A 13,724-nucleotide genomic window follows, 5' to 3' on the forward strand; every position below is an offset into this window, starting at 1 on the left:
CCGGCCGCCGCCTACGTCGGGTTCTTGCACTTGCTCCCGTCGCAATAGAACTGGTCGATCGCGATGGGCGATGGCACCTGCGACGACACCTGCACATTCCCGAAGCTCACGCTCTTGACCCATCCCGACCCGCCGTGCCACGTCTTATATCCTCACGGTTGGTCTGACTGACATATGATAACTTTTCACAGCTGACGTCATGGTTAACTGCCACGATGGGAGATTTGATGATGTATTAAAAATAAGGAAAAATATTATAACTTCACATTTACATAATATTTCCAAATTTGTATGAGAGAAAAATGAATTGAAAATTTGACAAAATAACTAATCACATAAGCTACCAATAAGTCATCCTAAATTTCTCTTCTAAAACTAGCATAGAAAAATAAAAAAAGTATCCATCTAATTCTACCTTTTTATTTAATTCAACTGGGTGTCTATATTAAATGTATATTAAATTAATCAAATATTAGGGTTTAGGGTTTGGAATTACAAGTACCAAGGTCATGCGTCCTTCCTAAAGCATTTCTTCTAAACTGACAGGAGATAGAGTTCTTCGTATTAGTTACTCCTTTTTAGCCATTCTTATATAATCGAATGCCTTTGTGCTCATGCCTGATCTGATTGAGAAAAAGGATCTATCAAATGCCACTAGTCATCATGAAACTACAAGAGTGATGAAGTTTTGTGATTGGATTATTCTAATAATTCTGTTATAATTATTCTCAGAATTATTTTTAGAATAATTTTGTTATTTATTAATTAGTTATTTGACCAAGTACTTTTGAACATTATATATTGTATTGTCCTTTGGACAAATATCAATGAACAATAGATTTTATTATTCTCATCTTATTCCTTCCTCTCTCCCTATTCTTCTTCTTACATGGTATCAGAGCCATCTCTCTCTCTCTATTTTATCTTCCCTCAATTTCTTGAGGCGGAGATCGTATAAACGACGAATTTTAAATTTTCCCCTCAAGCCCCTTATTTTCTCCTACGTGTTTTAATTTTCTTATTCTTCTCTATTTTTTAGAACAAACGAAAAATACTTATTTTCTTCCGCTGCCAACCCCTTTGCTTCTCTTTCCTCTTCCTTAATCTCTATTTTTTTTTCCACTACCACCGGACAAGTAATTTTTTACTTTAGATGTCAAATACTCGACGACATCAAAGAGGACAAAAGCAAAGTCCGGACCGATGTCAAATTTGTCACATCGTTGGTCATACTGGAAATATATGCCCTAAAAGACTTGATTGGTCTAGAGTAAAATGTCAAATTTGTCTTGGAATTGGACATTTTGATATTCAATGTCCTAGTCCATTCGATTCAAATTTCATTGGTGGTCCTACAGTCTCAAGACAACCATCTATTTCACAAGTATATCCTAAAGTTCTTTCGTCTGTGCCTACTTGTGGTAAAAATCCAGAGTTCTCATTTACTGATTGGTATATTGACACTGGAGCAACTCATCATGTCACATCAGATTATAATATCCTTACAGACGTAATGCCATATTATGACTCAGATACGGTGCAAGTAGGCGATGGTTCAGGTTTGCAAATTGCTAATCTTGGAAACACATATGTTCATTTATCTAATCGAACTTTTCACATGCGCAATGTCTTTCATGTTCCATCTATCACTAAAAATTTACTTTCTACACGCCAGTTTTGTCTTGATAACAATGTCATTTTTGAATTTCATCATAATCATTATCTTATAAAGGATAGAGGAACAAATGCTATTGTGTTTTATGGGAGAATCAAAAATGGCCTCTATTGTCTTCAGAGTTCTTCAATCAAAGCTTTTGTTGGTGAACGCACAAATAAACCAGCTTGGCATGCTCGACTTGGTCATCCTTCCCTTCGTATTGTTCAGTTAATCATCAATAGGTATGGTTTACCTACTTCTATTACCTCCTCTCCATCTTATTCATGTAGGGCCTGCATGGAATCTAAAAGTCATAAGCTACCTTTCTCTTTATCTGATCATGTTTCTAATTTTCCACTTGAAATAATCCATTCTGATGTTTGGGGTCCTGCACCTATTTTGTCTAATCAAGGTTTCCAATATTATGTTACATTCATTGATCATTTCAGTAAATATACTTGACTTTATCCTATGAGACGGAAATCTGATTTATTTGATATATTTTGTAATTTTCAAATTCAAGTTGAACGATCTTTTAATCGTAAAATACTCTCTTTTCATTCTGATTGGGGAGGCGAATATCAAGCTCTCCATCGTCATTTTGTCTCTTGTGGAATTGTTCATCGAATTTCTTGTCCTCACACTCCAGAACAAAATGGCTCTGCTGAGAGAGCATAGACATATAATTGAAACTGCCTTAGCTCTTCTTCATCATGCATCAGTTCCGCGCAAGTTTTGGGATGAAGCTGTTAGCACTGCAGTATATCTCATAAATCGACTTCCTACACCATTGCTCAATCATAAATGTCCTTTTGAAAAACTTTATAATCAAACCCCTGATTACACTTTCCTTCGAATTTTTGGTTGCGCATGTTATCCATGGTTACGCCCCTATTCTAAACACAAACTTGACTCTCGTTCACTACAATGTGTTTTTCTTGGTTATAGCAATTTGCACCATGGTTATCGTTGCTTGCATATACCAACAGGACGAATTTATATTTCACGACATGTTACTTTTGATGAGTCTTTGTTCCCTTTTTCGGTAGCTTCTTCAATCTCTCCTCCAGATACAAGTGACACCTTCTTAATGCCACCTAATATTATCAGAAGTGATGGAATTCTAGGTCCTGCTCCGGAGCTCTCTAATAATTCTCCTATACCATCAGAATCACCTCCGGTTGCTGCTCCAATCTTAGAAGTCTCGCCGATCGAAGATAATATGCTCTCTGGTCCCTCAGATAATGCAAGTTCGTCATCTACATCACCATGTCAGCCTACTTCCTCGTCGTCATCAACAAGTGATTCAGATGATAATGCTCCTCGTCGCATGCTTCCCATTAGTGATATTTATGAGCGTTGCCCACCAAATGCAACTCGATATCCCCTTCCACGAGCTCTAGTTGTTTCTTCCAAATCTATTGAACCAACCTGTTTTACACAAGCAAACAAGGATCCAAACTGGCGTAGTGCAATGGCTACAGAATTTGATGCACTTCTTCGCAATGGAACATGGACTCTAGTTCCGCGCACTCCCTCAATGAATGTTGTGGGCTCTAAATGGGTATTCCGTCTTAAGCATCGAGCTGATGGTTCTCTTGAAAGATAAAAAGCTCGACTTGTAGCTAAAGGATTTAGTCAACAGCCAGGTATTGACTTTAATGACACTTTCAGCCCAGTCATCAAAATTACATCTGTCAGACTACTATTATCAATAGCTGTTAGTTCTAATTGGCTGGTACGACAATTGGATATTTCAAATGCATTTCTCCATGGTCATCTTGAGGAAACTATATTTATGGAGCAACCACCTGGTTTCATTCATCCACAATTTCCATCTCATGTTTGCCAACTCAAGAAATCCTTATATGGTCTCGACAAGCTCCTCGTGCATGGTTTCATCGACTATCTAATTGGTTACAAGCTCAAGGATTTTCTGGATCAAAGACTGACTCATCTCTATTTCACAAATATAATGATGAAAATATAATATTTTTTCTTATTTATGTGGATGACATTCTGATAACCGGCAATGATCACAAGGGTATCACAACTTTATTAAGTTTTCTCAATCAATAATTTCCTACTAGAGATTTGGGTATTGCTCATTTTTTTCTTGGTATTGACCTTATTCCACATGAGGATGACTATCTTCTCTCTCAGAGCAAATACATTACTGGACTTCTTCAAAAAGCCAAAATGGATGGAGCACGTCCGGTCTCTACGCCAATTGCTATAAATAACTCTCCAACTTCATCCTCTCCTGCTCTATCTGATCCACAAATTTATCGAAGTATTGTTGGGGCCTTACAATATATCACTATCACACGTCCTGATATTACTTTTGCGGTAAATCGTGCTTGCCAATTCATGCATGCTCCAACCGAACAAAATTGGGATAATGTAAAAAGAATACTTCACTATCTCAAAGGCACTATTCTACATGGTCTTCTTTTATATCGCCAATCATCTCGAGATTTACATGCATATAGTGATGCGGATTGGGCAAGTTCTCCTGAAGATAGACGCTCTACTAGTGGATATGCAATATTTCTTGGACGAAATCTTATCTCATGGAATTCGAAAAAGCAACCTACGGTATCTCGTTCAAGCACTGAGGTAGAATATAAAGCTATAGCAAATACAACGTCAGAAATTATTTGGCTTCAATCACTTCTCTCTGAACTTCATCTTGCATCAAATATTGCACCAAAAATTTGGTGCGATAATATTGGAGCAACATATCTTACAGCAAATCCAATCTTTCATGCTCGTACAAAACATGTGGAAATTGATTTTCATTTTGTTCGTGAACGTGTGGCAACTCAGCAGTTATCCGTTTCTTATATTTCTGCTGAAGATCAAATCGCTGACATCTTTACTAAGCCACTATCCAGACAACGTTTCAACAAGTTAGCAAGCAAACTCAACGTCAGAGATCTCCCGCTGAGTTTGTCGGGGGGTAAAAGAGATATAACAGAATTATCCAAATTGACCGGATCAAATTACCAAATCAAATCATATTAGTATTTGGATTATTCTAATAATTCTGTTATAATTATTCTCAGAATTATTCTTAGAATAATTCTGTTATTTATTAATTAGTTATTTGACCAAGTACTTTTGAACATTATATATTGTATTGTCCTTAGGGCAAATATCAATGAACAATAGATTTTATTATTCTCATCTTATTCCTTCTTCTTACAATGAGTCTTATAAGAAAAAAATTATCTTCTTAAATGCCATGATTAAGGATGCAGAAGCCATTAGATTCACTATAATCAGCCTCGTGAAGTTGTGCATGTATCAAGCTAAGTAACAGGAGATGAAATGATATTTTTCGGCTTCCTCAATGTTCCTGGAGTTGGTCGCAATGAGGTTTTATAACAGGGGTGTCAAAGCAAATGGGAGGCTTGTCCATATTGTCTTTTGGTTTCCAATTTAATCTCGAGTATTTGTGGTGCTTAAATTTTGATGTCGGATTGCCTCAGTTTCACGCACTTTTATAACCCAGTTTGTACAATATAATATGTTAATAGATCCTGAAGTTCAGATGGATACCACTGGAAGGATCGAGCTCTACCTGACAAATGTTTCACTAATTACAACAGTGATCTCGTTCGGAAGCTGAGTCGGACAGAGACTGGTCGTGTTGTCATTGGTACTAACGGAAAGTCGCTGAGACGCCTGGTTGAACTGACACCTACTGGAAGGGTTCTCACGAGCGGATGACTAGGGGTGATGATGAGGAAGACGACGCGAGGGTTCTGTGCACACTCAGACAAGCCGCCCTTACGTTAGAGACTAAGAACCAGGGAAAAAGTCCCCGGGTCTGGCTCTCTGACGTTCAAGTCAGATGCTTTTTCCCCAGAAGCACAGTGAAAGGACGAAAAGTAAAAGACGAGAATGAAAAGACGAGTGAGCGTACCTGCGTAGAGACAAAGCCTTCCTTTTTATATATGGCAGTGGATGCTTCTGGAGTCTGATGAGTGCCAGGGAATGTCGGGTGTCAGGATTTGTCTGGCGGTGAATAACACGTGACATCTTTTTATAGGTCTGAGGTGGGATCAGGAGGCAACGAGCCACAGACCGTTAGCATATTCCCTAACAGGTGATGATTATTCTCTGACGGGTTGTTACGATTCTCGGGCTTGATTGTCACGTAATGCCTGTTCGCTCTGGTCTATTAATCTTAGACTGGGTCTTCGTACCTGTAAATCTTGACTTGTATGCCCAAACCTGCCTTCCCTGGCGCATTCCCCGACTTGTGTTTGTTGTCCCACAAATCCAGATCTATACGTCCCGCTCTGCATTTGTTATTCAGTCTATCTTAGTAGATCCAGATCTGCGCCTACCTCCCTGCCAATCGAGGCCTTTGCTTATCGTTCCTTAAGTCTCGTCCCGTATGCACGGCCCTGTTCCGTATATTATCCTGACCTGTAAGCCTTCGTCCACATATCCTGACCTGTACGTCTTTAGTCTGTATATCATGTTCTACGTATCTTGTCATGCAGATCCCGCCCTGTAAGCCCTAGTCCACATATCTCGACCTGTATGTCTTTGGTCCGCATATCCTGCTCTGCGATCCTTGGTTTGCATATCCCAACCTGTACGCTTTGGTCCGTGTATCCTGTGCCGCAAGTCTATAAGTCCTGCCCTGTAATCCTTGGTTTGCATATCCCGACCTGTACACATTGGTCCTGTAATCCTTGGTTTACATATCCCGATCTGTACGCATTGGTCCGTGTATCCTGTGCCGCCAGTCTATAAGTCCTGACCTGTAATTCTTGGTTTGCATATCTTGACCTGTACGCTTTGGTTCGGGTATCCTGCTCGCAAGTCCGTAAGTCCTGACCTGCAATCCTTAGTTTGCATATCTCGACCTGTACGCTTTGGTCCGAGTATCTTGACCCGCAAGTCCGTAAGTCCTGACCTGTAGGTCCTACCTTCTGAGTTCCTACTTAACATGTAGGCCTAATTCCGAAAGGTCACTTGTGCCCAACCATCACCATCCTATAACCTGGTCCTTTGAACCTCACGTAGGCCGGACTTTTGACCTCCACGTAGGTCGGACTTTTGACCACCACGTAGGCTTGACTTCTGACCGCCACGTGAGCTTGATTTTTGACTGCCTCGTGGGCTTGACTTCTGACCGCCCCATGAACTTGACTTCCGATCACGTCCGTTATCTGATCCTACTATCATGCGCCGTATCAAAGAGCATAAGAAGATGTGTAGTATTTATCTGTCTAATGACAAGCAGTTATACATGTATTTAAGTTACCAAGGAGTAGTTACATCGATTCAACAATTTCTCACGCTGTGTTCAAGTTGTTTCTTAGACGTAGATGAGAATAAACATTTTATGGATGCTAAACCAAACAGTTCAAGTCGTCGCCTTCTCTTCTACAATTTCCATATTACATGAGCACAATTTCCCTGCCTTATTGGAGCTTTAAATACCTGAGCCTGAGCCTGCAAAATCATTAGTTAAAACCAACTGTCACTCATTCTGAATGTTGAAATGATAAGGCACATTAGTCATTCAAATTATCTGGAGGGCCATTAATTGCAGATTTAATTGAAACTGCAATATAAGAGAACTAAAATAAAGAAGAATGAATGATGAATTGCCCAGATTTGAAATGAATTATTCTGAGCTTAGTTTCTTAAGAGTGATTGATGACTGAAATAAAAAATGATTTTAGAAGTTCGTATTAACCATTGGCTTGGTGCATTGGAAAGGATAAGTTACAACTGGAAATCTAAATTCTTGCTGGTTTGATCTAGGGAAAAAGCTGAGTGATACGGTACATGATGATAGGGTCGGACAATGGACGTGATCGGAAGTCAAGCCCACGGGACGGTTAGAAGTCAAGCTTACGAGGCAGTCAAAAGTCAAACTCATATGGCGGTCAGAAGTCAAGCCTACGTGGTGGTCGAAAGTCCGGCCTACGTGGAGGTCAAAAGTCTGGCCTACGTGGGGTGCAAAGGGTCAGGTTATAGGATGGACCTGGTCGGACACAAGTGGCCTTCCGGAGTTAAGCCTACATGTCAAGTAGGTGTTAAGTAGAAACTCGGAAGGTAAGACCTACAGGTCAGGGTTTACAGACTCGCGACACAGGAGATACGAGGACTAAAGTGTACAAGTCGGGATATGCAAACCAAGGATGGCAGGTCAGGGTTTACGGACTCGCGACACGGGAGATACGAGGACTAAAACGTACAGGTTGGAATATGCAAACCAAGGATGACAGGTCAGGGTTTACGGACTTGCGACACAGGAGATACGAGGACTAAAGCGTACAGGTCGGGATATACACACCAAGGAGGGCAGGTCAGGATTTACGGACCGCGACATAGGAGATACGAGGACTAAAGCGTACAGGTCGGGATATGCAAACCAAGGATGACAGGTCAGAGTTTACGAAATCGCGACAGGGGAGATACGAGGACTAAACGTACAGGTCGGGATATGCAAACCAAGGATGGCAGGTCAGGGTTTACGGACTCGCGACACGAGAGATACGAGGATTAAAGCGTACAGGTCGGGATATGCAAATTAAGGAGGGTAGGTCAGGGTTTACGGACTCGGATGGTAGGTTAGGGTTTACGGACTCGCGACATAGGAGATACGAGGACTAAGGCGTACAAGAGTCAAACCAAGGATGACAGGTCAGGACTGGTGGACTTGCGGAACAGGATACACGGACAAAGCACACAAGTCGAGATATGCGAACCAAGACTCGCAAAGCAGGATACGCGGAGCCAAGACACGGGTCAAGCTAGGTGGAAGAAGGCTTACAGGGCGGTAGGTATAGGTCTGGATATACCGGGATAGACCGAAGGGCAAATACAGGGCGTGACGTATAGGTCTGGATATACCAGGATAGACCGAAGGGCAAATACAGAGCGCGACGTACAGGTCTGGTTTGGCAGGACAACAAACAAGCTAGGGAATGCGACAAGAAAGGCAGTCCTGGGCCTACAGGTCACGATTTACAGGTACGAAGACCCAGTCTAAGGTTAACACACCAGAGCGAACAGACACTACGCGACAAGTAAGCCAGAGAATCGTAACAATCCGTCAGAGAATAATTACCACATGTCAGAGAATATGCTAACGGTCTGTGGTTCGTTGCCTCCGGATCCCTTCTTAGACCTATAGAAAGATGCCACGTGTCATTCACCGTCAGACAAAGCCTGACACCCGACATTCCCTGACACCCGTCAGACTCCAAAAGCATCTACTGCCATATAAAAATGGAGGTTTTGTCTCTACGCAGGTACGCTCACTCGTCATTTTCATTCTCACCTTTTACTTTTCGTCATTTTACTGTACTTCTGGGGAAAAAGTACCTGACTTGAGCGTCGGAGGGCCTGACCCGGGGACTTTTTCCCTGGTTCTTGGTCTCTAACGTAGAGGGGGCTTGTCTGAGTGTGCGCAGGGCCCTCGCATCATCATCCTCGTCATCACCCCCCAGCATCCGCCCGTGTAAGCCCTTTCGGCGGGTGCCAGATCAACCAGGCTTCGCAACGACTTTCCGTCAACCGCGGGTATAGTTCAGCCAGCCTTCATCCGACTCAGCTTCCGGACGGGATCACCGAGGAAAGCCTAAAAAGATAATATGCAGTTTGTTTCTCATTTTACCATGTCATACTGAAACCAACAATTCACCTATGAGGTGGCAATAGCACCATTCTCTGGATCTTGTAGAAAAATAAATGTAACAAATATGTTTTGTTCTTACGTCTAACTACCAGAAAAGCACAAATAGTAATTATTACCTCTATAGTTTTGGTTTGGATAAATAATGCATGTTGGTCATGAAGCAAAAAAGAAATGGTTATCTTTGTCCCACAGAAAAAGGGTTGGATATAAGTAATGTGAATGAAAAAAAAAGTGGAAGAGGAAAGATGTTCTATTGTGAATAAGACTTCAGTTCCATATTGAGAGTTTCATGCTATGTTGGTTGGTTTATATTGATTCACATGCATTGAGGATGTGAACAAATCCAGGGTTGAATTTGCATTGAATCATGTTGACTCGTGTGCGGGTACGACTTGTGCACTCGTGTGCGGGTATGACTTGTGCACGCCGAATGTCGGACCGGTCGAGGCAAAATTTGCCCAAGTGGAATAATCAACTTTTTGCTGTCGTGTAACGGATGCATTAAATTTGAAATTAATGCAGAATCAAAACGGTCGAGTGATAATAAGTGAAACGGTCAGCGAGTAAGCTACCGTTGATCTAAGAGTTCTCCACCAGTGTTTCCTCCTCCTCTGTCGTGCAACTCCTGCTCGGCGGAGTGCCCATGATAGTAATCGGGTGGGACGAATCTATTTCAAGAAAACTGCGTCAGTCACAGGCCTCGAACAGTTCTCTCGGTCGGCCTCTCTACTTGCCCTGCCAGTCTTTGTCTGCCTCTCACACGGTCGGCTCTCGGTCTCTTTAATCGGACGACTACTTTGCTCGGTTGGCCTCTTTCTGCCTCCCGATCGTGCTGTTCGGTAGGTCTTTCTGATCCGCTGCGCCTGCTCGTGCTGCTCAACCGATCAGCCCGTTCTGCCAACACTGTGCAGACTGCCTTCATTACCTGGCATAAACCAGTCCCTGCTGGCAGCCTGAGATTACTAGCAGGTCATCTCAATTGTTGAATTTAATTCGAGTATTTAAATTCAACTAATACTTCGCATATCTCCAGCAACAAATTATTTTTCCCAACAAAAAGAAAAAAAAATTGAATGAGAAAAGAGGACAGGAAATGTGTGATAGTAAATATGATACGACTTAAATTAATGGTTAGTTGTTCTTCAGTCCTATCATTTTAGTGCAAAATCAAGAGATGGATGATTGGAGAAACAATGATGAGAGAACTGGAATAAGTTTGTCTACCTTTGCTCCTCATTAGATCCATTTCCCCTATTGCCAGATGCCTTATAACTGGGATATGGTACCAGGCCTGATTCAATGTGTCTGAGGTCCTCCACGAGTAGTTCATAGTGTTTCTTCACTTCCTCAACTGTTTTTCCTCCAACAGCCCTAGCTACATTCTGCCAGCGGTCTGGTGTGTCCTTGTCATACACTGCTAGAGCTCGCTCAAAGAGCTTGTTTTCCTTTGGGGTCCAGAAAGAACCCGAGCTTCGGGAGAGTGATTCTGATGCCATTATAAAAACTCAAGGTTACTGGAGAATGAAAGAAGAGAAGAAGAAATAAGTAGAAGGAAGAAGCAGGTCGTAAGATGTTAATTATTCTTCTTTGCTTGAAGATGGATTGATATGGGGAGCAATGGCAGGAGAGGCATATTATAAAGAAAAGAGAGGGAGGTAGTGGTGCAGATGTGGAAGCAATTGCAGAATAATGTATGGGAAAAGCAGTTGGATTATCCAACTAGTTTGCTTCAAGATCACAAAATGAAGCCAAGGACAGACAACAAGAACCAAATTACTCTTTGTAAGGTGGGACAAGGAATTGAAGCCTAGGGATAATTATAAGGATTGTCTTGGTATTGTTTTTGTTCCTTATCTTGCATAAGATATTGTCGATGTAATTATCTCATTATCATGACTATGAACTGTAGATTCTATGGGTTTTTTGTGGTTTTAAAAGAAATGATTTACAGTAAAATTGGGGAACTTTTGGCCTCAACAACTCTGATGGATACCTATCTGTTAACTTGGTTTTGATAATTGCATATAGCCATATACCACACCTTTCCTTTTACCACTTCCTCTTGCTATAGATGTATCACATCTTTCCATTTACAACTCCTTTGTTAGTTGTTGGTTTTTCCTTTCTCACTCACAATATCTTCTTAGATAAGGCATATGACAATCCGAATCTTATCATAAAGAAGTCAGCTTTGGTGCACTGAGATACTCAGAGATGTTGTGAGTTGTTCAATAACTACTGTTCTCACTTTGCTCCTTTCTCAATTGATAATGCATCAATTGAATGACTTCAGGAATGGCGAATATCAAGCACACGAACATGGAGAAGTGAGCAATGAAGCTCTGTTTTCACTTTCACAAATAGTTCATGGAAACTACTCAAACTGTGGGTCCAAGCTTGCCAATCTTGGATGTAGATTGTCGTAGCAAGTGAGCTTAAGATGCCAATATCATTCACATTATAACTGGTGTTGCATTTCACAATATTGTTTGTTCATGATTGATTTAGTACTATCATCCATATATTTTTCCCTACTCTGCCAGTACCTCCTCCAAAGTTTAGTGTGCAACTAAGAATTTCTAAGCAAAGGATGCAAGGCAACCAAAGCCATCACCTTTCCTACTATATGCAGGTTAAAATCCGTGAAAAGTACTCAGATTGAAAAATGTTGTAGCTACGACTTCCACATGAGATATTTGGTGGAGGCTATTAGATGGTCCTCACGGAATGTATTCCAGGTTGGCAGGCCATTGTCCACTTCAATAGAGCATAACTTTCAGGTATTGAGTCTTTTGCTCAGTTCTAAGCTACTCTTTCTTTTCATATGTCCGAATGCCACATTTAGAACCTATCTGCATGATTGATATAATCAATTTGTAATCTCTCTGTTAATAAAAAAGGAGTTTTACTGTCACTTTTCCCTGATTAAACTACCTAGCTCAAAAGTTGCTTGTTTATGGAATCAGTTGTAGGTGCTTTTTCAAAGGCATGTTTTAGTATTGATCTGATATTGTGTCAAGATAACGTTTATGTGATTACTAAACAAAAGCTGAGATTCTAAACACTTGAAAAGTTTGAGAAATTTGAGCAAAGCTGTACATTTAGATATTAAATATGTGGTTCAGATAATTCGGATAAGCCCAGAGGACAATAATTGTGGAGAAAGTTGGAGTTTGATTTACTCTGAATGAACACTGTCCATCCGTTCTAATATTCCTTTTGTTAGGACATGCGTTTTTATAGGGATGCTGGTAGAGATAAGAGACGAGAATCATCATGATTTAGAGACGAGAATCATTATGATTTAGACTCGATATGAAGAAACTTTTCCCAGATTTTTTTTTATCCACTCGATTGCTTTGGTCAATTTATAAGTTCCAAATAAACTGGTTCATCCTTATCTTTGTTTCTCTCTCTGTGTTTTAACATCAATCCTTACTACTGCACCTTGTGCGTGTATATATACAATCAAGAGACTATTTCTCCATTGTTAGGAAGCATTTTGTTTAGAAAAAATAAGCTAACAAATTAAGCAATGAAGTGAAGGTCTTAGGATCTGCTGCAGTTTGAATATGAACTTCCAAGAATGTGATAGTTCTATTTCATTAATTGCGCGTGCGCGCGCGCACACTCTCGATGTAAAAACACAAGAAGAAGAGATAGAAATGTTGCTTGGTTTAACAAATTTGCTTATGTGCTATTATGTATCATTGAACGTCTAGATATCCCAAGGGATAAAATTATAGAGGGATGAATATAGATGAAATATCATGTGTGGATGAACAAATAAGTAGACATATATTAATTTGATCTATTCTTATGCTTGTTTACGCCAACAGATTAAAAAAAAAAATGAATGAATGACTTGTATATTTAGCCTCTTTAAATTATTCAATATGCTTGATCTATTTGACTTGTCACCACTTGATCTAACCAGCTTATCATGACCTTTCGACCCATACGGCTCGTTTGGACTGCCTAGCTAACTCGACCTGCTCAGCTCTAGTTGCTTCTTTAGACTACTTGATTTGCTTTGCCTTAGTGGCTCAGTCACCTAAGGGTTTGTACTCATGTTCAATGCTGGAATTTATGATGAAGTAATCCAAGTCCATCAAAGAGTTTGAGCCCTAAACCCATGCATAACTCATTGTTTCTTGTTTCAATAGCATTAGAAGTTACACGTTTATTTTTTATTTTCAATTTTCTATTCCTCACTAACCAAAGCTTAACATTCTATTTGCTTTAATGAGAAAGAGTGAAGCACCTAAATTAGGTGAGGTGCAAATTGGCTTAGGTAACAAGTCTCTGTATCTTATTGTTTTATATTGTCAATCTTCAAGAGAAATCAAAAGTGTACCTGAAAATTTATGCTAACTACTGTTTTTGCTTCTT

General features: G+C 40.4%; 1 protein-coding gene across 2 annotated transcripts; it reads right to left on the reverse strand.

Annotated features, from left to right (window-relative positions):
- Positions 1 to 6,900: 6,900 nt before the first annotated feature.
- On the reverse strand, positions 6,901 to 10,917 carry LOC122026307 (protein RADIALIS-like 3). Of its 2 annotated transcripts, none has more exons than XM_042584978.1 (2): positions 10,557 to 10,917; positions 6,901 to 7,135 (listed from the first exon to the last, which is right to left on the reverse strand). In XM_042584978.1, the coding sequence occupies exons 1-2, from the start codon at positions 10,826 to 10,828 to the stop codon at positions 7,105 to 7,107; spliced, it is 303 nt and encodes a 100-aa protein (XP_042440912.1). In that variant the 5' UTR covers positions 10,829 to 10,917; the 3' UTR covers positions 6,901 to 7,104. The 2 variants fall into 2 exon arrangements, with proteins under 2 accessions (XP_042440912.1, XP_042440911.1); XM_042584977.1 differs by lacking the exon at positions 6,901 to 7,135 and adding an exon at positions 9,614 to 10,285.
- Positions 10,918 to 13,724: the final 2,807 nt, after the last annotated feature.

This window comes from Zingiber officinale, chromosome 10A (assembly GCF_018446385.1).
Source record: "Zingiber officinale cultivar Zhangliang chromosome 10A, Zo_v1.1, whole genome shotgun sequence".
Taxonomy (NCBI): domain Eukaryota; kingdom Viridiplantae; phylum Streptophyta; class Magnoliopsida; order Zingiberales; family Zingiberaceae; genus Zingiber; species Zingiber officinale.

What these genes read in the sequence shown, in the direction of transcription:
- LOC122026307 (XM_042584977.1), bottom strand. Translation starts at nt 10,828, where the DNA reads ATGGCATCAGAATCACTCTCCCGAAGCTCGGGTTCTTTCTGGACCCCA. An exon ending in GGATCTAATGAGGAGCAAAG is followed by an intron (nt 10,286 to 10,556) that starts GTAGACAAACTT and finishes TAGTAATCTCAG; the next exon opens with GCTGCCAGCAGGGACTGGTT.